Below are 26,080 nucleotides of genomic sequence, written 5' to 3'. Positions count from 1 at the left end.
CATCTGTTGGGGGCATTTAATGAAGCATTGGAGAAGGGGGAGTTGCCAGAGACGATGAAGCAGGCAGTAATCACACTAATTCCCAAAAAAGGGAAGGATCCGGTGGAATGTGGGTAGTATAGACCCATATCACTATTGAGCACGGATGTGAAAGTATTGGCTAAGTTGTTGGCGGGGAGGGTGGAGGATTGTGTCCCGGGGGTGGTTGCAGAAGATCAAACAGGCTTCGTGAAGGGCAGGCAGCTCGCGAGTAATAGAAGACAGCTGTGAATGTGGTGATGAATCCGTTGAGAGCTCTGGTACCGCAGGTGGTGGTGTCCATGGACGCGGAGAAATTTTGCTGGAGTGGCGGGCGGCATCGCCACAGTGGGTAGCAGCATGGTTGGATGATTATGACTTCCTGCGGTTAGAGAAGATAAAGTAGGAGTTAAGGGGCTCAGCAGGGGAGTTTGAGAAAAGGTGGGGGATGTTTGTGACCGTGTTTGAGGAGCTGTTCATCGCAGGGGAGTGGGGGGTGAAAAAGGAGAAAAATCTGTACAAACTGTATAGTTGATTGTTGGGAAGAATGTTTCCCAGGGTGTTTATTTCTACTTTGATACAAGTTTGAATAAAATGAGTTTTAAAAAAAAGGTTTTATAGATACGTGAAGAGAAAAACATTAAAGACAAACGTAGGTCCCTTATAGTCAGAAACAGGGGATTTATAATGGGGGGGGACAAAGAAATGGCTGAGCAACAAAATACATACTTTGTTTCTGTCTTCACAAATGAGGACATAAATAAGATACCAGAAATGTAGGGGAAAGCAGTGTTTAGTGAGAGCGAGGAACTGAAGGAGATCAATATTAGTAGAGAAATGGTGTTGATGGGATTGAAAGCTGATAAATCTCCAGGGCCTGATAATCTACATTCCAGAGTACTTAAGAAAGTGGCCCTAGAATTGGTGGATGCATTGGTGGTCATCTTTCAAGATTCTATAAACTCTCGAACAGTTCCTATAGATTGCAGGGTAGCTAATGTAACTCCAGTATTTAAAAAGAGTGGTATTTGGACACAGAAGAGCTGTATGATTTGAGAGATTCTGGCTAGACCACCACAGTCTACATATATTTGCAGTCAAGTGCACACTCGTGTATGAATTAATGTTTTCTGAGCATCGTTCAAAAACAGTGTCCCTTGGGCACAGGATATACTTAGATCTAAAAACAAATACTTCTAGGGGTAGTTTGCAAGCAAGTTCAATTCCCTCATCCATTTGAATTTCTCCAGTTTTATGCTTGATCTGATCCTTGACATTCTGTTGCATTTCCATCTGTAGCCTTTTATAACAAGATTAATTATCTTTCCATTGGGCATCCCTTCCAGCCATATTTCTCCAAACTCACCTACTAACTCACTCTTTATTTCTCATTTCACACTGTTGGGTACCACTATTCCAGCCACTCCATCTCTATTCTCTGAAACTTTCTACTCCTATCCCTCATTTTAAAATCCTTTTCTTCAACTAGACTTCTGCCCATGCTTAAATATTTTCTTTTCCTTCCAGCTTTGCATGTTATTTTCCTACTTCTTGTAAAATACTTTGACACATATTTTAGTATGTGACAGCACTATGGTGAGTATTATTTCCTGGCATCATTTGAATGCAATTCAGATAACTGAGATGATTGACAAGCATAACTATGTCAATAGCCACTTAAGCATTGACTCTAGAATTTCAATAAAGCTTTAGGATAGATGTATGAAATTTACATCCAGCAGTAAAAAACAATATTGTCAATCCGAATTTGAAATATTAATCTACTCTAATGCAGTTAAGTTTACTAATTTTGAGGGCGGCATGGAGGCGACGTGGTTAGCACTGCTACCTCACAGCGCCAAGGACCCAGGTTCGATCCCGGCCCAGCCTTACCGTCCGTGGGGAGTTTGCACATTCTCCCCGTGTCTGCATGGGTCTCACTCTCACAACACAAAGATGTGCAGGGTAGGTGGATTGGCCACACTAATTGCTCCATCGTTGGTGGCTGTGCCTTCAGTTGCTTAGGCCCCAAGCTCTGGAATTCTCTCACTACACCTTTCCACATCACAACATCAATTTCTTCCTTTAAGACAGTTCTTAAAACCTAACATTTTGACCAAGTTTTTCGTCATCTGACCTAATATATATTGGTTTGGTGTCAAATAGTACCTAGTTTTGTAATGTTACTGTAAAGCACCATGGAACAGTTTATTACATTAAAGGCGCTTTGAGTTGTTGTTTTCTCATTCCTCAGTCTTTAGTCTTTTGAATTCCCTTTTGGACTCCTGCACTTGCTCTTCTCAATCTCTCCGATCGTCCGCAATCCCGCACTTCTCGCCATTTAGAATATGCACATATCTTCGGTCCAAAGTAGATGACCAATAATTTTTCACAATACACTTCACCTGGCAGAGTTTTGTCCACTCAATTTAAAAATAAAATATTTTATTTCAAACATAACAAAAAAATTACACAACCATCCAAAAACAAGTTAAAGTACAAATGGTTTGTCAGTTTCCTCCTTTTTATACCTTGCCCAAGTTTTTTTAAAATTTAGAGTACCCAATTATTTTTTCCAATTAAGGGGCAATTTAGCATGGCCAATCCACCTAACCTGCACATCTTTGGGTTGCGGGGGTGAGACCCCCACAGACACGGGGAGAATGTGCAAACTCCACATGGACAGTGACCCAGGGCTGGGATCGAACATGGGTCCTCAGAGCTGTGGGCACCACTGTGCCAAACCTTGCCCAACTTAACCCTCTCCCAGAGAAGACCCCCCCCACTCCCTGACCCGCCAGGGATAAACAAATCTTTTAACACAGATATACACAGCCTCTATCTCACGCAAAATCCCTCCTCAGAACCTCTAAGAGCAAACATAAATTTTTTTTCCAACCGCAGGAATTCCCCCATGCCGCCCAGCCATGTCGATGCCTTCGGTGGTGCCGCCGTCCACAACCCTAGCAGAATTCGCTGCCGAGTAATCAGAGAGGGGAAGGCCACGGGCTTGGCTCTTTCTCCTCCAGTAGCTCCAGCATCTCTGACACTCCAAAGATCGCCACCAGCGGGCACGGCTCCACCCTCACCCCCATGATCTCTGACAATGTCTCAAAGAACAATGTCCAAAACTCTACTAGCTTTGGGCAGGGCCAGAACATGTGTACATGATTTGCCGGGCCTCCTGCATATCTCTCGCACCTATTCTCCACCTCAGGGAATAATCTATTCATCCAAGCCCGCGTCATATGAGCTCTGTGGACCACCTTGAACTGTATCAGGTTCATCCTGACACACGAGGAAGTAGAGTTCACTCAACACAAAATTACCAAATACCACTCTAGGCACCAACCCCCCCCCCCCCCTCACCCCCCCCCCCCCCCCGCCCCAAGCTCCTCCTCCCACTTCCCCTTTATTTCTTCTAATGGTGCCTTCCCTGTTTCTAGAAGCCACCCATAAATAGCTAAAATACGTCTTACCCCAACTCATCATCTGATAACAACCTAACCAGTAGGGTATGACTCGGCAGCTGAGAGAACGAAGGGAGCTCCTTTCAATCAGAGACCTGTAGCTGCATATATTTGAATTCACTTCCCCTCGGCAACTGGTATAACCCAGCAACTCCTCCATATGCGATCCTACTTCCCTTTCACAAACATGTCCCTAATCCTCCCCCTTACTCCAATTCCTATACATGGCGTCCAACCTCACTGGTGCAAACCTATGATTCCCACATATTGGGGCCAGTATCGACATTCCACCCACTCCAAAGTGTTGCCAAAGCTGCTTCCAGATCTTTTGAAAAAATAAATTTAGAGTACCCAACTATTTTTTTCCAATTAAGGGGCAATTTAGCATGGCCAATCCACCTACCCTACACATCTTTGGGCTGTAGGGGCGAAACCCACGCAAACACGGGGAGAATGTGCAAATTCCACGCGGACATTGACCCAGAGCCGGGATCGAAACTGGGACGTCGGCACCGTGAGATCATAGAATTTACAGTGCAGAAGGAGGCCATTCAGCCCATTGAGTCTGCACCGGCCCTTGGAAAGAGCATCCTACTTAAGCCCACGCCTCCACCCCATCCCCGTAACCCAGTAACGCCACCTAAACATTTTGGACACTCAAGGGCAATTTAGCATAGCCAATCCTCCTAACCCTCACATTTTGGACTGTGGGAGGAAACCCACGCAGACTTGGGAGAAAGTGCAAACTCCGTACAGACAGTCACCCAAGGATGGAATTGAACTCGGGACCCTGAAGCTGTGACCACCGTGCTGCCCTGGTTCCAGATCTTAAGGGATGCCACCACAACCGGGCTCGCTGTATACCTGGTTAACGAAAATTGGAGGGGCCGTTGCGACAGCCCTTAAGCACACACCCTCCCAGGAGGCCTCCTCTACCCACCACCACCACACATTTTCCACATTCGTTGCCCAGTAATAAAATAACAAATGTGGAAGTGCCAGCCCCCCGCATGCCGTCCCCTTTTCAAGAAAGCCCTCCAAATCTTGGGTGTCTTGACTGCCTACACGAAGACCGAGATTAGCTTATCTACCCTCCGTAAAAATGCCTTGGGGAGGAATATCGGGAGAGACCGAAATACAAACAAAAACCTGGGAAACTGTTTATCTTTATGGTCTGCACTCTCCCTGTCAAGAACAACCGAAGGCCTTCCCACTTCTTCAGATCATCTCTACCAAACTGGCCAAGTTCCACTTGTGCACCATAGCCCAATCATGAGCCACCGAATCCCAAATACCGATACCTTGTTTCGGCCATCTTGAACAGCAGGGCTCCCAAGTTGGCACTTCCCACCTGGGTGTTCACAGGGAATATCTCACTCTATAGCACATTGAGTTTGTACCCTGAAAAGGCGCCAAATATCCCGAACAGACCCGTTATCTTCTCCATGCATACCAGCGCAGATCATCGGCACAGAGCACCACGCTGTGGCCTCTTTCAATACCCTTCCACTCCTTTGATGCCCAAAGCATGATAGCCAGAGGCTCAATAGTCAACACAAGCAGCGGGCATCCCTGTCTCGAGTCCCTATGCAGCCGGAAATATCACAGCTCACCGCATTGCGGGGGCGGTATACAGCAATCTCATCCAAGAGATGAACACGGGTCCAAACCCAAATCGCCCCAGGACCTCAAACAAGTACCTCCATTCTGGCCGGTTAAAAGCCTTCTCCATGTCCATTAAGATAACAACTTCTGGCAACTTCCCCCCAGATTTAGTCATCACTACATTCAACAACCGCCTGACGTTGCTTGACAATTGCCACGCCTTGACAAAATCTATCTGATCCTCAGAAACCACCACCGGCACATCCCTCCAGTCGCCTTGCCAACACCTTCACATCGGTATTCAGCAGGGAAATAGACACTCCACTGGGTCCTTATCCATTTTTGGAATCAAAGCGATCAACGTCTGCGCCAACGTGACCGGCAACTCTTGCCATGCCGATGAATCATTGTATATCCTCAGGAGATGGGGTGCCAATGCTGCCGAGAACTATTCATAAAATTCTACCGGAAAGCCATCCTGCCCCAGTGTCTTCCCTAATTGCATCTGCCTAATGGCCTCCAGCATCTCCTCCAATCCAAATGGCGCCTTCAACTCCTGTCCTTTCCTCCTCTCCACCTCCAGGAACGCTAACCCATTTAGAAAGTGCCCCATCGCCATCTCCCTGGCGCTCGGATCTATACAACCCCTGATAAAAATGTACTCAAATGCCTTGTTAATCTTTTCCAGATCATCACTGTTAACCAAGGTGACCAGCGCCCCAGCTAAGATCCCCAATGCCATGGAAGATTTGAAAACAAGGGTGAGAATTTTCAAAACCAATTTGTTGCAGTCAGAAGCCAGGGTAGATCAGACAGCATAGCAATAAGAGAACGGTAGAGTGTGAACATAGTGGTGACAAAGGCAAGGATGTTTTTAACAGAAACAAACAGGTCCTGCTGTGCTCCAGTAGATCACACACACACACAAGGTCTTCTTTCCCCCTCAATATGGAAGCAAAGCCTCCAGATAACAGAAGAGGAACAAGCTACAGAATCACAAGTACCACAGCTAGGGCAAAGATTGCAATTGCTGGACTGAGAGCCACTCAGAGTGACAAGAGAGTTAGCAGGAAAGGTAGCAGTCAAGGGTGTGATGCAGAGTGAACAGCAATCTATCTGCTGGACCCTCAGGTTTTCAAAACCTGCTGCACACACAGTATTGTCACCAAAGCTTCAATAGGATTCAGATTTCACAGCTTTCTTTAGGGGTACACCTGGGACACAATGACCAGAATAAAACTAGGTTTTATATTAAAACTAAAAAAGAGGGGACACAGTTAACGATACATGTATTTTACAATAAAGGGAAGAACACAAATACATTGGAAAGAAAAGATGGGAAATAGGACAGGGTACACTGGAGATAGTTATGGAATTCCATTAATAAATAACAGGTAGATTAGATTGCATACTTGCATGCTAGCTATCCCGTACCAGCTGAGGTTATTCATAAAGTCCCACCTTCTCAACCTTGCCCTGGAGGTATGATTCTCAGGTTAAATCACCACCAGCCAGCTCACCCCTTCAAAGGGGAAAGCAGCCTATGGTCATCTGGGACTATGGGAACTTTACCTTTTTACCTAGCTATCAAAGACGTTAAAATTAATATTTTCAGCCAAATTCATTTAAGAGGTACATTGATATAACTAACAAACAGATGCATACAAGTGCACTAACATGACAGGGAACCCTCCCATCTCCCTGCCTGATATCCATCGGATGCGAGTCCGGAGTTCTAGATCCAATGCTTTTTGCTGCAGACTCCTGGGCTTCTGAGTAAATAATGTGGCATTTGACCCCTTCCCTCAGGAGCAGCCATAACCATACCCAAATAACAGGAGGATTTTAGGAAAAAAGTGAAAAAAATTAAATACAAGAGCTCTGACCTGCTGCAGATTAAATAAACAACTGAAGTTTGAAAACTAACATAGATGGCCAGTTTTATGCTTGAAAAAAAAAAAGCTATCTTATGATTTTATACTAAATCCTTTAACCTTGGACGTTTGTCTCATGATTTGTAAGAAGGTGGGGTTAAACATTTACTGTGCTGACAGTGTCATGAAAGCAAACAGTCTCAGGTGAATCAGGCACCATGAATTTGCACTCTCTGGTTGAGCCTGAGCAGGTGTCCAGGGAGAGATGGGACCGGTACCCATGACAAACTTCAGACCTGGGGATGGATTACTATAAGGATGTCCCTGGTCTTTCAGTTTTGCACAGTTGCAGATAAACAGTGCAACTCCAACATATTCAATCACTTTGTTTGGGGCCCTTTACCTCCTCAACATTGATGGACTGCATCCTTAGCCAAGACCAAGGGCAATGTCCGGCTGCCTCTTTTTTCCAAATTAAAGGGCAATTTAGTGTGGCCAATCCACCTACCCTGCACATCTTTGGGCTGTGGGGGTGAGACCACGCAATCACGGAGAGAATTTCATAGAATTTACAGTGCAGAAGGAGGCCATTCGACCCATCGAGTCTGCACCGGCTCTTGGGAAAGAGCACCCTACCCAAGGTCAACACCTCCACCCTATCCCCATAACCCAGTAACCCCACCCAACACTATGGGCAATTTTGGACACCAAGGGGAATTTATCATGGCGAATCCACCTAAGCTACACATCTTTGGACTGTGGGAGGAAACCGGAGCACCTGGAGGAAACCCACGCACACACGGGGAGAACATGCAGACTCCACACAGACAGTGACCCAAGCCGGGAATCGAACCTGGGACCCTGGCGCTGTGAAGCAATGGTGCTATCCACAATGCTACCGTGCCGAGAATGAACCGTCTGTATTTCAATGGGACCATAAGGGCCTCGAATTATTTTCTTCCCAAACGGTACTCTTATAGCCAGTCGAGGGACTCAAATGCGAACTAATCAAGCACCCAACCTCTGTCCCATTTAGAGCAGCTGAGTACCCTTTAGTACCCGGGCAGCCCAATCCTTACCCTCCAGCATCTTGGTTCTCTGGTGGAATGTGTAACACGGCTTCTCGTTGTACCGCGGCATTTCCTCATACTTGGGCCCCCGGCGGTGGAAGGGGTCTTCCCAACCTCTATCCCAGACCGGACATTTGGGGTCGGCCAAGCCCGGCAGATAGTGCATCCTGTCCCAGTATGTGATGGGCTCCAGGCCCGGGATTTCCACCGGCTCCGGCTTCTTCTGCGACCCCTGGGCCTGGGCGGACATCCTGGCGGTGACGTGGAGGAGACGGCAGCCTGACAACGCAGGCACTAAACTTAGCACCCGGACACGCGAACCCCGATTCCACATCGCGGGAAATGTTTAAAACAAAAACTCGATCCACCGGTTAATCGGAGGCTTCAGGAGAAAAATCAGGCCCGGCTGCGTTACTCTGGCAACAGGGCTGCGCAAGGGATGCCGGGTGGTGAGCCTCGATTGGTTTGCGTATTTAATTGACATTGGAGGTGACCATACAGATAGACGTGGATGTCACATTTGACCAATCAGCGAAGAGAGGGTGGAGTGGGCGGGTTCAAAGGTGACCGTTGCTCATTGTGGAGAGTGTCACGTGAGAGTGATTTGTCCTGACAGATTGTCTCCCTGTTCTTCAGTCAGGCTGGACTATGGGCCGTGCTACTCCAAATGCCGTGCCAAACCGGAACAGTTAATTCGTGAGCGCCTGTCTTACTTTGAAATATGATTTCATTTTTGGGATTTTCATTGTTACCAACCATCGGAACACTCGCAGAGTGTTCTGTGAGGTTTAGGTGTTTTTGCCCTCTAATTTTCGTCGGGCGAAATTGAAAGAAGAAGGAATGCGCTTTTGCCAAACATCTCACACGTTCTGGGGCGGCCCGGTGGTACAGTGGTTAGCATTCCTGCCTCAACGCCAGGGACCCAGGTTTGATTCTGATCTCGGGTGACTGGGAGGAAACCCATACAGAAACGGGTATGGGTGGAGTTTGCATGTTCTTCCTGTGTCTGTATGGGTTTCCTCCGGCTGCTCCGGTTTCCTCCCACAGTCCAAAGGTGTGCAGTTTAGGTGAATTGGTCATGCTAAATTGACCCTTAGGGTGGGGTTGCAGGGATAGGATGGGAGATTGGGCCTAGGTAGCGTGGTCTTTCAAGGGGTCGGTGCAGACTCGATGGGACAAATTACCTCCTTCTGCCCTGTAGGGATTCTATGATTCTCAGGACATCCTGTACATTACACATTCAATGAACTACTTTTGAAGAGAGGTCACTTGTTTTGTAGGGAATCAAGGTTGCTAAGTTTGCGAACAACAAGGTCCCACCAACAGGGATAAGGTTAATTGAGCAGATTACCAGAAGTATTCCCCCTCTGAATAATGTGGTATCTTGTAAGTCGGCTGGAACAGACATCTCATGTTTTGTTTTTATTGTTGAGATGATGGTGTGCTGACAAGGCTAGCACTTATGCCCATCCCTGGATGCCCTTAGTGGATCTTCTGGAACTGCTGCCGTTCCTTGCAGCACTTTGGTACAACTGAGTGGCTTGCTAGACCACTTCGGAGGACGGTCAAGAGTCAACAATGATAGTTTGAAGCTGAAGTCACACATATTGAGAAAGAGTAGGGACACAAAATTTCTTCCCTAAATGGCATCAGCAAACTAATACCAGCTTTTTATTTTCACTTTTTAAAATACTGAATTCAAGTTCTCATCATGGGATTGGAACACAGTTCCTCTGGTTTAGTTCAGTACAGTAACAAATGCACTACCCTATCTAGTTTCTGAACAACTGCACCTCTGATAATGCATCGATCATCACTGGCCTGGTGTCAGCCTACAATATATGCCTAAATGCTGAAGTGCACCATGAATTTGAAACCTTGTAACTCCGAGATAAGACCCCTACTAGTGGCCAATCTGATATCAGGAAAGAAAAATGATTAATCATTAAGTGGCTGTCTGTAAAGGGCAGCATGGTGGCATAATAGCACTGCTGCTTCACAGTGCCATGGACCTGGGTCTCAATCCATGTGGAGTTTGCACATTCTCTCCGTGTCTGTGTAGGTCTCACCTCCACAACCCAAAGATGTGAAAGGTAGGTGGCTTGGCCACGCTAAATTGCCCCTTAATTGGGGAAAAAAAATAATTGGGCACTTAAAAAAAAAAAAAAAAAATTAGTGGCCATCTGTGACAGATAAAATACTGGGACCTGTCCAGTATGAACATAAGCTTCATGCCAATAGATTTGAATTTGAAAGTTAGTTATGTATTAGATAATTTATTGATAGGAACCTCTTAGTAACATTAATATGCACATTGCTGTCTGGTTGATCCTAACAACTGACTCCATCCCTTTACCTGGCATCTTCTGAGGCTGGACCCAACTGTTTGAAACCTTGGTTTCTATTTGACCCTGAGATGAACGATCAGTCACACATCCACAGCATCACTAAGACCTACTTTACTTCGGTAACATAATCTGGCTCCACCCCTGCCTCAGTTCATCTACTGTTGAAATCTTCATCCATCTCTTTGCTCCCTCCACACTTGACAATTCTAAGGTACCTCTGACCAGATTCCCATGTTCTCCAGCCTCAACCCATTATGAGTTGCAGGCATCTCTCTCTGCTCACTACAGTTCTGTGTGCTGCTGCCATTTTACCTCCTGTAGTTTCTGATGTCTACCCATCCATTCCTTCTCTGACCTGGCTTGTCATTACCTAATGTCCCATCTTCTATTGTCGCCAACACTAGACTCTCACCCTTCTCAATTTCCTCCTCCTCACTTCAACTAAAAACCTGTGATACGCTAGAACTCCAGTTGGCCTGCAGAAAAAAATCATTGCTTTTTCGCTCTGACTAGCTGACTCTAAAATCCTTTTGCTAGAGCTATAATTCAAAAGCTATATTCCTCTTCTCATCAATCTTATTTAGGGTCTAGCTCTCAGACCCACACAGCGCATCTGTAAACTTGATCCTGCACCAAGTCCTGTTCATCCGTCACCCCTGTGATCGCTGGTTTACATTGGTTCCTGGATAAACAATACCTCAATTTTAAAATTTGCATCCTTGTTTTCAAATCCCTCCATAACCTCTCTATCTCTGTAATTTCCTCCAGTCCCATAACCCTCAAAAGATATCTGTGCTCCTCTACTTATGACCTCTTGAGCATCTCCAATTTGAATTGCTCCACCAGTGCTGGCTGTGCCTTCAGGTGCCTGGCACCAAAGCTCTGGAATTCCCTCCCGAAGACTCTCCATCTCTTTATCTCACTTTCCTCTTTTAAGACACTCCTTAAAACCTGCCTCTTTGCCTTGGTATCTGCTTATATTTAGTAGTGTCACTTGAAGTACCTTGAGATATTTTATTACAATAAAGGTATTTAAAGGTACATTCAGGGTGGCATGGTAACACAGTGGTTAGCACTGCTGCCTCACAGCTCCAGGGACCCGGGTTCAATTACGGCCTTGGGTGACTGTGGAGTTTGCACATTCTCCCCGTGTCTGCGTGGGTTTCCTCCGGGTGCTTCAGTTTCCTCCCACAGTCCAAAGATGTGCAGGTTAGATGAATTGCCATACTAAATTGTCCCTTAGTGTCCAAAAGGTAGGGTAGGGTGACAGGGATAGAGTGGATGCGTGGGCTTTGGTAGGGTGCTCTTTCCAAGGGCTGGTGCAGACTCGATTGGCCAAATGGCCTCCTGCACTGTAGTGATTCTATGATAAATACAAGTTGTTGAATTTATTAAGTAGCTGCTGTGCTGGTTGGTTCCATATGAAATTGTTCCAATGCCAACCTGTTCTGAATTTATGAAACAGGCAGTGCTCAGACTTAGGAGACAATTGGTTCCTAAAGACTGAATTGTAAATCAAAACATTGTTAGTTAGAACCGATTTTCCTGCAGGAACAATGTTATAAATGGGGGATTGGCTCCTGAAGCCAGAAAACACTTACGGGATGCCCGGTGGTATTGAATGCTCTCAACTCTTGCCCTTTCTTTGTTTTTTAATATTTGTATTAAGGCATTTATAAATATATAAATAAAACACAATCCAAAACCAAGAAAAAGAGAACAAACAGTAGGTCACATAACAGGCAAACTTAATCTTTTCCAGCTTTAGCAATTCCACAAGGTCACTTACCTACACTACTGGTTTTGGTGGCCCCAAGTCCCTCCATTCCAACAAGATCCGTCTCCGGGCTACCAGGGAGGCAAAGGCCAAGACGTCGGCCTCTCTCGCCCCCTGGACTCCCGGGACTTCCTACACGCTGAACTTCTGGACTCGGGACAACCTTCACCTTCAGTACCTAAGACATAACATCAGCATACCCCTGCCAGAATCCCTCCAATTTCAGACCTACTTCGCGGGCCCCCTGCGCACCGCCCACACCTATCCTCTCCCCTCTCAAAGAACCTGCTAATTTTGGCCACCGTCATATGCACCTTATGGACTACGTTAAATTGAATGAGGCTAAGCCTAGCACACAAAGATGATGCGTTCATTCTCCTCTGAGTCTCCTCCCATAACCCTGCCTCCATCTCAACTCCCCCCAACCCCAACTCTTCCTCCCATTTCCGCTTAACTTCTCCTATTGGGGCACCCTCCCAATCCCGCAATTCCTTATAAATCTCTGACATCCTGCCTTCTCCAACTCCTGTTTACGACACCACCTTGTCCTGCAGCCCCGTGGACGGCAGGTCAAGAAAGGATGACACCTGCTTCCTAACGTAATCCCGTACCTGTCAGTACCGGAACCCATTCCCACCAGGCAGCTCATACTCTTCCAGTTCCTCGAGGCTCGAAAAACCTCCCCCACCCCCCCACAAATATGTCCCCAAACCCTTCGATCCCCACCCGCTGCCACTCCCGAAACCCCGCATCCAGCCCCTCCCTGAGGCAAACCTGTGGTTCCCACAGAACGATACCCAAACTGACGCACCCTCCAGTAGCTGTCGCTGCTGTCTCCACACCCTCCGAGCCACCACCAGCGGGCTTGTGGAATACCTGGTCAGTGAGAACGGCAGAGATGTCATCAACAGTGCCCTAAGCTAGTGCCCTTACAAGAGGCTGCCTCCATCCACTCACAATGAGCCCTCCCCCATCGCCCACTTCCTAACCATGGCTATAGTTGTTGCCCCGTAGTAGTTCATTAAATTTGGTTGGGCCAGGCAACCCCCCCCCCCCCCCCCCCCCCATGCGCCTCTTCCACCAGCACCTTCTTTTCCCGGGGGATTTCCCCGCCCAAACAAACCCCAAATAAGGGCGTTAACTTTCCTAAAAAAAAAGCCTTTGGGATAAAAATGGGGCGGTTCTGAAAAACGAATAGCAACCTCGGGAACACCATCATTTTCACGGTTTGCACCCGCCCCACAAGCAACCAGCGGGAGCACATCCCACCTCCTAAAATCCCCCCCTCATCTGCTCAACCAACTGCGTTGGTTCAATTTGTGCAAATGTTCCCATCCCCGCGCCACCTGGATACCCAAGTATCCAAAGTTCATCCCCGCCACTTTAAATGGCGTCTCGCCCAGCCTCCCCGCCTGTCCCCTTGCTTGAATCGGAAAACTTCACTCTTCCCCATGTTTAATTTATACCCAGAAAACAGGCCAAACTCCTCCAAGATGTCACCCAACAGGTCCGAAATATGGAGGAGCAAACTATCTACGTATAACAAAACCCTATGCTCCACCCCCCTGCATTATCCCTTTCCAACTCCTTGATGCACTAAGTGCCATTGCCAGTGGCTCTATCGTCAGGCCAAAAAGCACCAGGGAGAGTGTGCATCCTTGCCTTGTCCCACAATGTTATCCAAAATACCCCGAGCTCGCCCGATTCGTCCTTACACTTGCTGCCGGGGCCATATTTAGCAACCGGACCCAATCCATAAACCCCTGCCCAAACCCGAATCGTCCAAGAACTTCCCACAAATACTCCCATTCTACCCAATCAAAGGCTTTCTCTTCATCCATAGAGACCTCCACCTCCTGTCCCACCAGGGGCATCATAATCAGATTTAATAAAAATACATAATAGGGCAAACATAAAATACACTATGTAAATACATAGACACAGGCATCGGGTGAAGCAGTGTAGTACTACATGGTAGAGAAGATGTGTGAAGAGAACAGACCAGTCCATAAGAGGGTCGTTTAGGAGTCTAGTAACAGCAGGGAAGAAGCTGTTTTTGAATGTTAGTGCGTGTTCTCAGACTTTTATATCTCCTGCCCGATGGAAGACGTTGCGAGAGTGAGTGAGCTGGGTGGGAGAGGGTCCTTGAACCTGTGCCAATTTATTGTCTCACAAGATCTCCATTGCCTCCTCTGGTGTTCCAAAGTAGTATTGACGGCCGTTGTGGGTCACCTAGAGGCGGGCTGGGTACAGCATCCCGAACTTCACCCCCTTCTTAAAGAGGGCAGCCTTGACCTGGTTGAATCTGGCTCTCCTCTTTGCCGGTTCCGCTCCCAGGTCCTGATATACCCGGAGCTCGTTACTTTCCCAGGTACATCTCCTCGTCTGCCTGGCCCACCGCAAGATCTTCTCTTTGTCCACAAATTGGTGTAGCCTCACCACCATCGCCCTCAGTGGCTCATTCGCCTGCAGGCTCCTCAAAAGTACCCTATGTGCCCGATCGACCTCTAGGGACTGATCAAAGGCCCCCTCCCCCATTAGCTTCTCCAACACCTTGGCCACATAAGAGTCTGTGTCCGCTCCCTTGATGCTCTCCGGCATTCCCACTATCCTCAGATTCTGCCTCCAGGAGCGGTTCTCCAAATCTTCCCCTTTCTCTTTGAGCCGCACCGAGTCTCACTCAGCATCTCTACTTCGGCACCAACGAGGTAAGCTGCTCCTCATGCTCCCCCACCACCTACTCCACTTTCTGGATCGCCTGGCTCTGGGTCTCCAGCCTCAGCTCCACACTGAGCGGATCTGCCACCTTCACCAGGTCCTCTTGAGCCTCCCTCCTCTGTTGGCTGAACTTTTCGGTAAGAAAGTCAACCAACTGCTCCATCTACCCATTGGGTTGGTAGGGCCGACCCTTTACCCTCTGCCATCTTCCCCTCTGTTGCACGAAGAGTTTCTAGCTCCTTTCTTCTAGACTCACCCCTGGTCTGTAGATCCATCCACCAACCTCACCAGTGGAGTATTGCTTTCCTCCACCACATCTGCACCTTTTCCTCCAAACATCCACCCGGCAACCGGGGGAAAGGACCAAAAAAAACCTCCTTGAGCAGGAGCTGCCAAATGTGCAACCACTCACACCATGGCCGCCACTGGAAGTCTCCAACTCTTGCTCTTTCAAGTCACTGAGGCAACTGTTCCTGCATACCTTAGCACAAGTTCCTCTGATAGTGTGGAAGATATGATGAAGCCATTCATCACAGTCAGTTTCCTGTTTAACCTCGAACGTCTGCATATTAAATACAGCACAAGCGCATAAATGCATGAAAAGTGCAGTGGTTGTGCCAAAAAGATTAGTAAAACACTATTTTCCAACGTAATATAGATAGTTTGAGCTGTCCATTTGTACAAATGGTTGGCATAGAACTTCATAGTGCATATATGAATGTCCTGGCATGGCACTGTAAAGCGGAAAGCAATGTTGTAATGTAGGGCGGCACAGATGTTAGCACTGCTGCCTCACAGCTCCTGGGACCCGGGTTCAATTCCGGCCTTGAGTGACTGTCTGTGTGGAGTTTGCGCTTTCTCCCCGTGGCTGCGTGGGTTTCCTCTGGGTGCTCTGGTTTCCTCCCACAGTCCAAAGATGCGCAGGTTAGATGGATTGGCTATTCTAAATTGCCCCGTAGTGTCCAAAAGGTTAGGTGGGGTTACTGGGTTATTTACGAATAGGGTGCTCTTTCCAATGGCCGGTGCAGACTCGGTGGGCCGAATGGCTTCCTTCTGTAATGAAAATTCTATGAAATGGGGTGAAAATTTGTAACTGTTGTAAATGCCATTCATTGTAACTTGAACATCGTAAAATCGAGGACTGCCTGAATAGAACGATTTTAAACATTTAACATTGTGCAGGCAGACAGTGCAGGGATCCCTCGTGGCCGTTCCCCTTCAAAACAAGTATACCGTTTTGGATGCTGTTGGGGGGGATGACCTACCGGGGGAAGGCCCTAGCGGCCAGGTCTCTGGCACTGAGTCTGGCTCTGGGGCTCAGAAGGGAAGGGAGGAGAATAGAAAAGCAATAGTTGTAGGAGATTCAATGGTTAGGGGAATAGATATGAGATTCTGTGGTCGCGAGCGAGACTCCCGGAAGGTATGTTGCCTCCCGGGTGCCAGGGTCAGGGATGTCTCGGATCGTGTCTTCAGGATCCTTAAGGGGGAGGGGGAGCAGCCAGAAGTCGTGGTGCACATTGGTACCAACGACATAGGTAGGAAAAGGGGTGTGGAGGTAATAAACATGTTTTGGGAGTTAGGCTGGAAGTTAAAAGCCAGGACAGACAGAGTTGTCATCTCTGGTTTGTTGCCGGTGCCACGTGATAGCGAGGCTAGGAATAGGGAGAGAGTGCAGCTGAACACGTGGCTGCAGGAATGGTGTAGGAGGGAGGGCTTCAGGTATTTGGATAATAGGAGCGCATTCTGGGGAAGGTGGGACCTGTACAAGCAGGACGGGTTGCATCTGAACCAGAGGGGCACCAATATCCTGGGAGGGAGGTTTTCTAGTACTCTTTGGGAGGGTTTAAACTAATTTGGCTGGGGAATGGGAACCGGATTTGTAGTCCAGCAACTAAGGTAGCCAATATTCAGGACGCCAAAGCATGTAATGAGGTAGTGGGGAAGGGAACACTGACAAAGGAGAGTACTTGCAGGCACGGAGATGGGTTGAAGTGTGTATACTTCAACGCAAGAAGCATCAGGAATAAGGTGGGTGAACTTCAGGCATGGATCGGTACTTGGGACTACGATGTGGTGGCCATCACGGAAACTTGGATAGAAGAGGGGCAGAAATGGTTGTTGGAGGTCCCTGGTTATAGATGTTTCAATAAGATTAGGGAGGGTGGTAAAAGAGGTGGGGGGGTGGCATTGTTAATTAGAGATAGTATAACAACTGCAGAAAGGCAGTTCGAGGAGTATCACCCTAATAAGGTAGTATGGGTTGAAGTCAGAAATAGGAAAGGAGCAGTCACTTTGTTAGGAGTTTTCTATAGGCCCCCCAATAGTAGCAGAGATGTGGAGGAACAGATTGGGAAACAGATTTTGGAAAGGTGCAGAAGTCACAGGGTAGTAGTCATGGGTGACTTTAACTTCCCAAATATTGAGTGGAAACTCTAGATCAAATAGTTTGGATGGGGTGGTGTTTGTGCAGTGTGTCCAGGAAGCTTTTCTAACACAGTATGTAGATTGCCCGACCAGAGGAGGGGCAATATTGGATTTAGTACTTGGTAATGAACCAGGGCAAGTGATAGATTTGTTAGTGGGGGAGCATTTTGGAGATCGTGACCACAATTCTGTGACTTTCACTTTAGTAATGGAGAGGGATAGGTGCGTGCAACAGGGCAAAGTTTACAATTGGGGGAAGGGTAAATACGATGTTGTCAGACAAGAATTGAAGTGCATAAGTTGGGAACATAGGCTGTCAGGGAAGGACACAAGTGAAATGTGGAACTTGTTCAAGGAACAGGTACTACGTGTCCTTGATATGTATGTCCCTGTCAGGCAGGGAAGAGATGGTCGAGTGAGGGAACCATGGTTGACAAGAGAGGTTGAATGTCTTGTTAAGAGGAAAAAGGAGACTTATGTAAGGCTGAGGAAACTAGGTTCAGACAGGGCATTGGAGGGATACAAGATAGCCAGGAGGGAACTGAAGAAAGGGATTAGGAGAGCTAAGAGAGGGCATGAACAATCTTTGGCGGGTAGGATCAAGGAAAACCCCAAGGCCTTTTACACATATGTGAGAAATATGAGAATGACTAGAGCGAGGGTAGGTCCGATCAAGGACAATAGCGGGAGATTGTGTATTGAGTCTGAAGAGATAGGAGAGGTCTTGAACGAGTACTTTTCTTCTGTATTTACAAATGAGAGGGGCGATATTATTGGAGAGGACAGTGTGAAACAGACTGGTAAGCTCGAGGAAATACTTGTTAGGAAGGAAGATGTGTTGGGCATTTTGAAAAACTTGAGGATAGACAAGTCCCCCGGGCCTGACGGGATATATCCAAGGATTCTATGGGATGCAAGAGATGAAATTGCAGAGCCGTTGGCAATGATCTTTTCGTCCTCACTGTCAACAGGGGTGGTACCAGGGGATTGGAGAGTGGCGAATGTCGTGCCCCTGTTCAAAAAAGGGACTAGCGATAACCCTGGGAATTACAGGCCAGTTAGTCTTACTTCGGTGGGAGGCAAAGTAATGGAAAGGGTACTGAAGGATAGGATTTCTGAGCATCTGGAAAGACACTGCTTGATTAGGGATAGTCAGCACGGATTTGTGAGGGATAGGTCTTGCCTTACAAATCTTATTGAATTCTTTGAGGAGGTGACCAAGCATGTGGATGAAGGTAAAGCAGTGGATGTAGTGTACGTGGATTTTAGTAAGGCATTTGATAAGGTTCCCCATGGTAGGCTTCTGCAGAAAGTAAGGAGGCATGGGATAGTGGGAAATTTGGCCAGTTGGATAACGAACTGGCTAACCGATAGAAGTCAGAGAATGGTGGTGGATGGCAAATATTCAGCCTCGATCCCAGTTACCAGTGGCGTACCGCAGCGATCAGTTCTGGGTACTCTGCTGTTTGTGATTTTCATTAATGACTTGGATGAGGGAGTTGAAGGGTGGGTCAGTAAATTTGCAGACGATACGAAGATTGGTGGAGTTGTGGATAATAAGGAGGGCTGTTGTCGGCTGCAAAGAGACATAGATAGGATGCAGAGCTGGGCTTCGGCCCATCGAGTCTGCACCGGCTCTTGGAAAGAGCACCCTACCCAATATCAACACCTCCACCCTATCCCCATAACCCAGTAAGTACTTGCACAGTACTCTGGTCTGCAGACTTGCTTGAAAGTTTAACATCAGTGTCGGGCATTTTAGCTACAAGAGTCTCAATAGTAATAAGAAAGACAGCTAGTGTCGATACTTGTTCAGATGTTGCTCTAAAACCAACTGTTTTGTCTGATGCTATTTTCTTAGATGGGGTACAGCACCATTTCTTTCTTTTAAAAACATTTTATTAAGGCATTTATGGGGTTATAATAATAAAAGACACAAGTACAGATATAAACATGGTTGAACGCATAACACACCCCTCCATCTCCCACAGTTCTCGCCTAAGCTAGACCGACATAGTCTAACTCCCTATCCCACCCTTGTTCCCTATTCTCTAAACCCCCGCCCCCCGCTATATTGAATCTGCTGACGGTTCAATTTTCTCCGAAGAAGTCGATAAACGGCTGCCACCTCCGTACGAACCCTAATGATGAACCTCTCAGGGCGAACATGATTTTCTCAAGCCTGAGAAACCCAGCCATGTCACTAACCCATACCCCTGTTTTTGGGGGCTTCGAGTCCCTCCACGCTAGTAAGATCCGTCTCCAGGCTACCGAGGAGGCAAAGGCCAAAACATCAGCTTCTCTCGCCCCCTGGACTCCCGGGTCTTCCGTCACTCCAAAAATCGCCACCTCTGGACTCGGCGCCACCCTCTCCTTTAACACCCTGGACATAACATCTGCAAATCCCTGCCAGAATCCCCTGAGCTTCGGACATGCCCAAAACATGTGGATATGATTTGCGGGCCCTCCTGCACATCGCCCACACTTGTCCTCTACCCTAAAAAACCTGCTCATCCAGGCCACCGTCTTGTGTGTGCCCGGTGGATACCTTGAATTGTATCAGGCTGAGCCTGGCACATGATGAGGACATATTGACTCTGCTCAGGGCATTCTCCCACAGACCCGCCTTTAACTCCTTTCCCAACTCATCTTCCCATTTACGTTTTGTCTCCCCTATCTGGGTTTCCTCTCACTCCATGAGTTCTTTATAAATTTCCGACACCTCCCACTCCCCCGTTCTAGAAACTACCTTGTATTGTATCCCCTGTGGCGGAAGGAGCAGGAAGGTAAAACCCTGCCTTCACACAAAATCCCGTACCTGGAGATATCGGAACCAATTCCCTCCTGGCAATTCAAACTTCACTTCCAGATCCTCCAGACCGGGAAAGCTCCCATCAATAAACAGTTCCCCTAGCCTCTCAGTACCCGCTCTCTGCCACCTCCGAAACTCCCCATCCATCACCCCCGGCACAAACCGGTGATTATCACAGATTGGAGCCCAGACCGACGCTCCCTCTACTCCCATATGCTTCCGCCATTGTCCCCCAGACACTCAGGGCCGCCACTACCCTGGGCTTGTGGAGTACCGGGCCGGCGAGAACGGCAGAAGTGCCGTTACCAAAGCCCCCAAACTTGTGCCCTTACATGATGCCGCCTCCACCTGCTCCCACACCAACCCCATCCCAACTACCCACTTCCTAATCATGACTATATTCGCCGCCCAATAGTAGTTCCTAAAGTTTGGGAGTGCCAGCCCTCCCTCCCCTCGGCTCCGCTCTTTACTCGTGGGGTTTTACCCGCCCACACAAACCTAGATATCACCCTGTTCACCCGCTTATGAAAGGCCTTTGAAATAAAAATAGGGAGACACTGAAAAACAAACAAAAATCTTGGGAGAACCGTCATCTTCACGGTCTGTACCCTCCCCACCAGTGACAACGGGAGCATGTCCCACCTCTGAAAGTCCTCCTTCATTTGTTCCACTAATCGGCCCAGATTTAATTTGTGCAGCTGCTCCCATCTCCTTGCTACCTGAATACCCAGGTAACAAAAACTGCCTCCAGTCTCCTCTCCTCCCTCGCTTGGATCACACAAACGTCACTTTTACTCATATTCAATTTGTACCCCAAGAATCGGCCAAACTCCCCTAAGATCCGCATAATCTCCCCCATTCCCCCTAAAGGATCGGAAATACATAGGAGTAGGTCGTCTGAATATAGTGAGGCCCTGTGGTCGTCGTCCCCCCCGCTCCAGACTAGCTCCTTCCAGTCTATTGATGCTCTCAGCGCCATCGCCAATGGCTCTATAGCCAAGGCAAACAACAGTGGGGAGAGGGGGCATCCTTGCCTCGTCCCCTGGTGCAATCTAAAATAGTCCGAGCTCACCCAGTTTGTCCGCACACTCGCCATCGGTGCCTGGTACAGCAACCAAACCCAGTCAATGAAGCCCTGCCCAAACCCACTTTTGCACCATATCTAATGTGTAAATCCCTCACTGTACCTTGGAGGTGCTATATGACTGCTAATAGCTGGATTTCTAGTTCAACCTGCAGCACGGTAGCATTGTGGGGGCAGCACGGTAGCATTGTGGGGGCAGCACGGTAGCATTGTGGATAGCACAATTGCTTCACAGCTCCAGGGTCCCAGGTTCGATTCCGGCTAGGGTCACTGTCTGTGCGGAGTCTGCACTTCCTCCCCGTGTGTGCGTGGGTTTCCTCCGGGTGCTCCGGTTTCCTCCCACAGTCCAAAGATGTGCGGGTTAGGTGGATTGGCCATGATAAATTGCCCTTAGTGTCCAAAGTTTCCCTTAGTGTTGGGTGGGGTTACCGGGTTATGGGGATAGGGTGGAGGTGTTGACCTTGGGTAGGGTGCTCTTTCCAAGAGCCAGTGCAGGCTCGATGGGCCAAATGGCCTCTTTCTGCACTGTAAATTCTATGACATAACCTTCTCTGTTAGGTAGTTAGACTTCTCCAACTCTTGCTTATTTTTAATATTTTCAAGCTCTCTTTGTTGCTCGCCTTTTAAGTTAGCTAAGGCATAGAATATAAGAGCATGGAGGTTATAATGGAGCTGTATGAAACCCTGGTTAGGCCATAACTGGAATACTGTGTGCAGTTCTGTTCAACACATTGTAGGAAGAGGGTGGCATGGTGGCGCAGTGGTTAGCATTGCTGCCTCATGGCACCGAGGACCCGGGTTCGATCCCACCCCGGGTCACTGTTTGTATGGAGTTTGCACACTGTCCCTGTGTCTGCGTGGGTCTCACCCCCGCAACCCCCAAAAAAATGTGCAAGGTAGGAGAATTGGACATGCAAATTGCCCTTTATTTGGAAAAAAAATGAATTGGATACTCTTTTAAAAAACACATTATAGGAAGGATGTGATTGCACTGGAGAGGGTGCTGAGGGGATTTACCTGGATTCTACCTGAACTGGAGGATCTAAGCAATGTGGAATGATTGGATAGGCTGGGGTTGTTTCCCTTGAGAGTAGCAACGGTTGAGGGTGGACCTGATAGAGGTGTATAAGATTATGATGGGCATAGTTAGGGTGGATAGGAAGGCATGTTTTCCATTATTAGAGGGGTCAATAACCAGGGGGCATAGATTTAATGTAAGAGGCAGAAAGCTAAGAGGGGAGTTTACAAAAAATAAATTGAGAGTACCCAATTCTTTTTTTTCCAACTAAGGGTCATTGATTTAGCGTGGCCAATCCACCTAACCTGCACATCTTTGGGTTGTGGTGACAATATTGAATTCTTTACCCGTCAGTCTGGCCTCAATAAAACTCGAGATGGATTTGTAGGTATAGTATTATTTATTTTTAACCAACTTGCAAGGCTGACTCGCTCCACAGAGATTCAGAACACACAAGCGGTCTCCTGGAGCTCCAGAACCGAGTGAGATCGGAGACAAGAAATCTCTGCAAACCTCATTCAAATGGCATCAAGTTTCACATACAAGATTCTCATAGGTCATCCTATACACCTCCTGACCTGGCCATATATCCTGATTGGCTCACTTCACATTCCTTAACCCTGGGCCTCTTGTTACTCAGCATCCTTTTCCCCATCCTTGCCATGCTTTCTGAATCCCTTGGTCCTTTGTTTGTGAACTCACTACTATCAGACTGGCTCACATCTACATTATTGTAACTAATATTTGAACTAACTATTTTATATCACATTCGTTTGTTCAATTCCTCAGTGGGGACACGGGAAGAATGTGCAAACTCCACACAGGCAGTTACCCGGGGCCGGGATCGAACCCGGGTCCTCAGCGTTGTAGGCAGCTGAGTTAAGAGGGGAGTTGACGAGAAACCTTTTCACTCAGAGGCTGGAGGGAATCTGGAATTCACTGCTTGAAAGTGTGGTTGAGTCTGAAACTCTCATATTTTTGAGAAGTATATAGATCTTCACTTGCGCTGCCATAACCAAGTGCTCGAAAATGGGATTAGATTAGATTGGTGTTTGATGGCCGGCGCAGGTACGTTGGCCAAAGGGCCTCTTTCTGTTCTGTAAAACTCTTATGACTATAAATTGTTCTAAGGTACTCTTTAGCTGTAGAAGCTCTGTAGTTTGGGTCATTACTTCTTTACTGAATGTAAGTTTGAGTTTTTCCATGGCTTGTTGATGAGATTCAAGTGTGGGCTCTAGCTTATAGGTGTACAGATTTATAACCTCTGAACTTTCGCTATTGGTTTGATCCAATTGGAGTTAAGCATCTCATTCTCCCTGGATAGCTTTTTGCTGTCTGCTTGCAATTGCTATTGCATGTTGATGGTGAGCTCAGTGGAATAACAAGACAAATTTACCTCTTTATTACCTTCAATAAAAGTGTAGTTCTCCTTAAAAGAGACAACAAAGTCTTCACAATCATTGGCAGTGGAGTCAAAGAGTGTAGTAAGGTCCAGGGCCTCTACTTCCAAAAGATCATTTGCCTCTGTGATGCCTTCATCCTCTTGCATTCTTTCCTGATGGAGAAAATTTAGGTCTAAAATATCATCTTGCAAAAGGTCAGGGTCATTCTTTGTGCATCCTGTTCCCACTCTTTCTAGCCTGTCCCCCAAAACTCTGCAATATTCTCCTGTGGTCCTTGGAGTTGAATGGAACATGGTTGCAGCATCACTTTATTCAGCCATGAAACTCTGTCAGTACTGTGACACCTCCTGTGTCTAACTTGAATTCGGCCAGGTGGCCATCAATGTCAGCACTCCAATACTGGTTTGTGTTTTTCTTTATTTCTCCTAGAAAGGTGCTTTCATGGTTTTGAAGGTGTTGAGTTTTTTGAATGAAGGTTCCTTCATTAGATTTCTCCTCTGTCTTATAATACAGGTTTCATGGAAGGGCAGACCAGTTTAACATGGCCTAACTTGCCCCAGCCATTGCACTCTACAATTCACACCTATGGATCTTCATCCCACCACAGTGAGGATATTGGAAAATGGCCACCAGTGCCTTTTCAGGACAGTTCTACAGCTATGCTTAAACTTAAATCTTCCTGAGACTGTAATAAGTCAGAGCGATTCTCATGTAAAACACCAATAACTATTCTATCTCTGATCAGGTCATCTTTTAGTGCTCCATACTCACAATTTCCAGCTGGGCATACAACTGATTAATGAATGAATCAATCCCTTCACCTTGTTTTTGACTGCACTGATTAAATTTTGCCCCCTCAATGACAATACGTTTATGAAGATGTAAGTATGAATCAAACGCTCCGGAGACATCCAGGTAGGAGATTGTCTCTTTGTTTACCTGTCTGGTCAGCACATCATCTACTATTCTCCCAATAGCATATAACCTGATCTTTGTTTGCTTTATCTGAAGACGACGCATTACAGTACCGGGTAAAATGTATTTTCCGATTTTGCCAATGCTCAGCCTGTCTGGAATCCTCTCTATTTTGAAATTATTCTGTTGGGACAAAGTAGTAGCCATTTCTCACCCTGGTTCAAGGTTCTCTTTTCCTGCATTGCTTGCCTTGCCAGCTGCTGGGCTGCCCTTATTATTTTGTCGTCTCTGGAGTGGTTCCAGACTGACCACAAAGTCCTTCACCTGCTGTGCTCAACCATTGCTGAGTTTCTTAGGGATACAAGTGGCGCGGGACTGGGGCAGGATGCATCAGTTGAACTTGTCTACGCTGGTGGACCAAATGAGCGGGTTTCGGAGATGGGATGCGCTCCCGCTCTCACTAGCGGGGAGACTGCAGACGGTGAAGATGATGATCCTCCCGAGATTCTGGTTTATTTTTCAGTGTCTCCCTATTTTCATTCCGCTGTCCTTCTTTAAAAGGATCAATAAAATCATCCTGGGATTTGTTTGGGCAGGGAAGTCCCCACGGGTAAAGAGGGGGATGCTGGAGCGGAACCGTAGCGAGGGATGACTGGCGTTGCCGAACCTCAGCAACTACTACTGGGCGGCTAACATAGCCATGATAAGGAAATGGATGGTGGGTACGGGGTCGTTTTGGGAGCGGGTGGAGGCTGCTTCGGGCAGGGGCACCAGTTTGGCAGCCCTGGTCATGGCTCCTCTGCCGCTCCCGCTGTGAATTAGTAACGTTTCAGTCCGGATGAAATGATCAATCGAACACCAAGTTACTTCAACATCTGTTTATTTCTCGGCCGGTGCTAAAACCACTCCATCTCTGAGAGTTACAACAGTAAGCCAAAGTCAATACATCTAACAGCAGTTTATATACATTTTGACACTGGTTCATTGCTGAGGGCAGCCCCTTCGCATTCTGTCTGTGCTTTCAGCTCAATTATAATTATCTTTAAAGCTAGCAACCATTCCCAAGGCCGTTACTGCAATTTGTCTGGTACAATAGAACAAGTGATTACAGCTTGCTACCAAAAAGCCTGTCTTGACATTCCTGCACACAAAGCTTTATCTAACATTTTGTTTTCCCATAAAGTTCCAATCCATCTTGAACCAAACTCTCACTGCCGGCCAGGTACTCCACCAGCCCTATAGTGGTGGCGGCTCTGTGGATTTGGGGCCAATGGAGGAAGCATGCGGGGGAAGTGGGAGCGCCGGTCTGGTCCCCAATATGCGATAACCACCGATTTGTCGCCCGGGGAAGATGGACAGCGGGTTTCGAGCGTGGCGGAGGTGGGAAGGATGGGCGACTTGTTCCTGGAAGGGAGCTTCGCGAGCATGAGGGCGCTGGAGGAGAAGTTCGGGTTGGCAAGGGGAAATGATTTTCGGTACTTGCAGGTGCGGGATTTCGTACGTAGACCGGTCCCGTCCTTTCCACGCCTTCCACCAAGGGGGAT

The 26,080-nt window shown here is 47.4% G+C and overlaps 2 protein-coding genes across 6 annotated transcripts in view; one reads left to right on the top strand and one right to left on the bottom strand.

Annotated features, from left to right (window-relative positions):
• The window catches only part of mrpl37 (mitochondrial ribosomal protein L37), a 50,037-nt gene extending 41,560 nt beyond the window's left edge, over positions 1-8,477 (bottom strand). The window contains exon 1 of the mRNA XM_072511327.1: positions 8,047-8,477. Within this exon, the coding sequence (XP_072367428.1) occupies positions 8,047-8,371 (325 nt within the window). The 5' untranslated portion in view covers positions 8,372-8,477. The remainder of the gene's footprint in view (positions 1-8,046) is intronic.
• A 136-nt stretch (positions 8,478-8,613) lies between these two features.
• Positions 8,614-26,080, top strand: part of LOC140426496 (NADH-cytochrome b5 reductase-like) — a 62,028-nt gene continuing 44,561 nt past the window's right edge. For 3 of the 5 annotated variants that reach the window (XR_011948215.1, XR_011948214.1, XM_072511328.1), the window contains exon 1: positions 8,667-8,733. The gene's annotated coding sequence lies outside the window, so the exon portion shown is untranslated. Of the gene's footprint in view, positions 8,734-26,080 lie in introns of all 5 variants that reach the window. The other 2 variants (XM_072511329.1, XM_072511330.1) reach the window with 2 other exon arrangements.

Source organism: Scyliorhinus torazame, chromosome 7 (assembly GCF_047496885.1).
Source record: "Scyliorhinus torazame isolate Kashiwa2021f chromosome 7, sScyTor2.1, whole genome shotgun sequence".
NCBI classification, from domain to species: Eukaryota; Metazoa; Chordata; class Chondrichthyes; order Carcharhiniformes; family Scyliorhinidae; genus Scyliorhinus; species Scyliorhinus torazame.
Note: the sequence above shows the minus strand (reverse complement) of the source record. Positions and strands in the feature narration are given on the sequence as shown.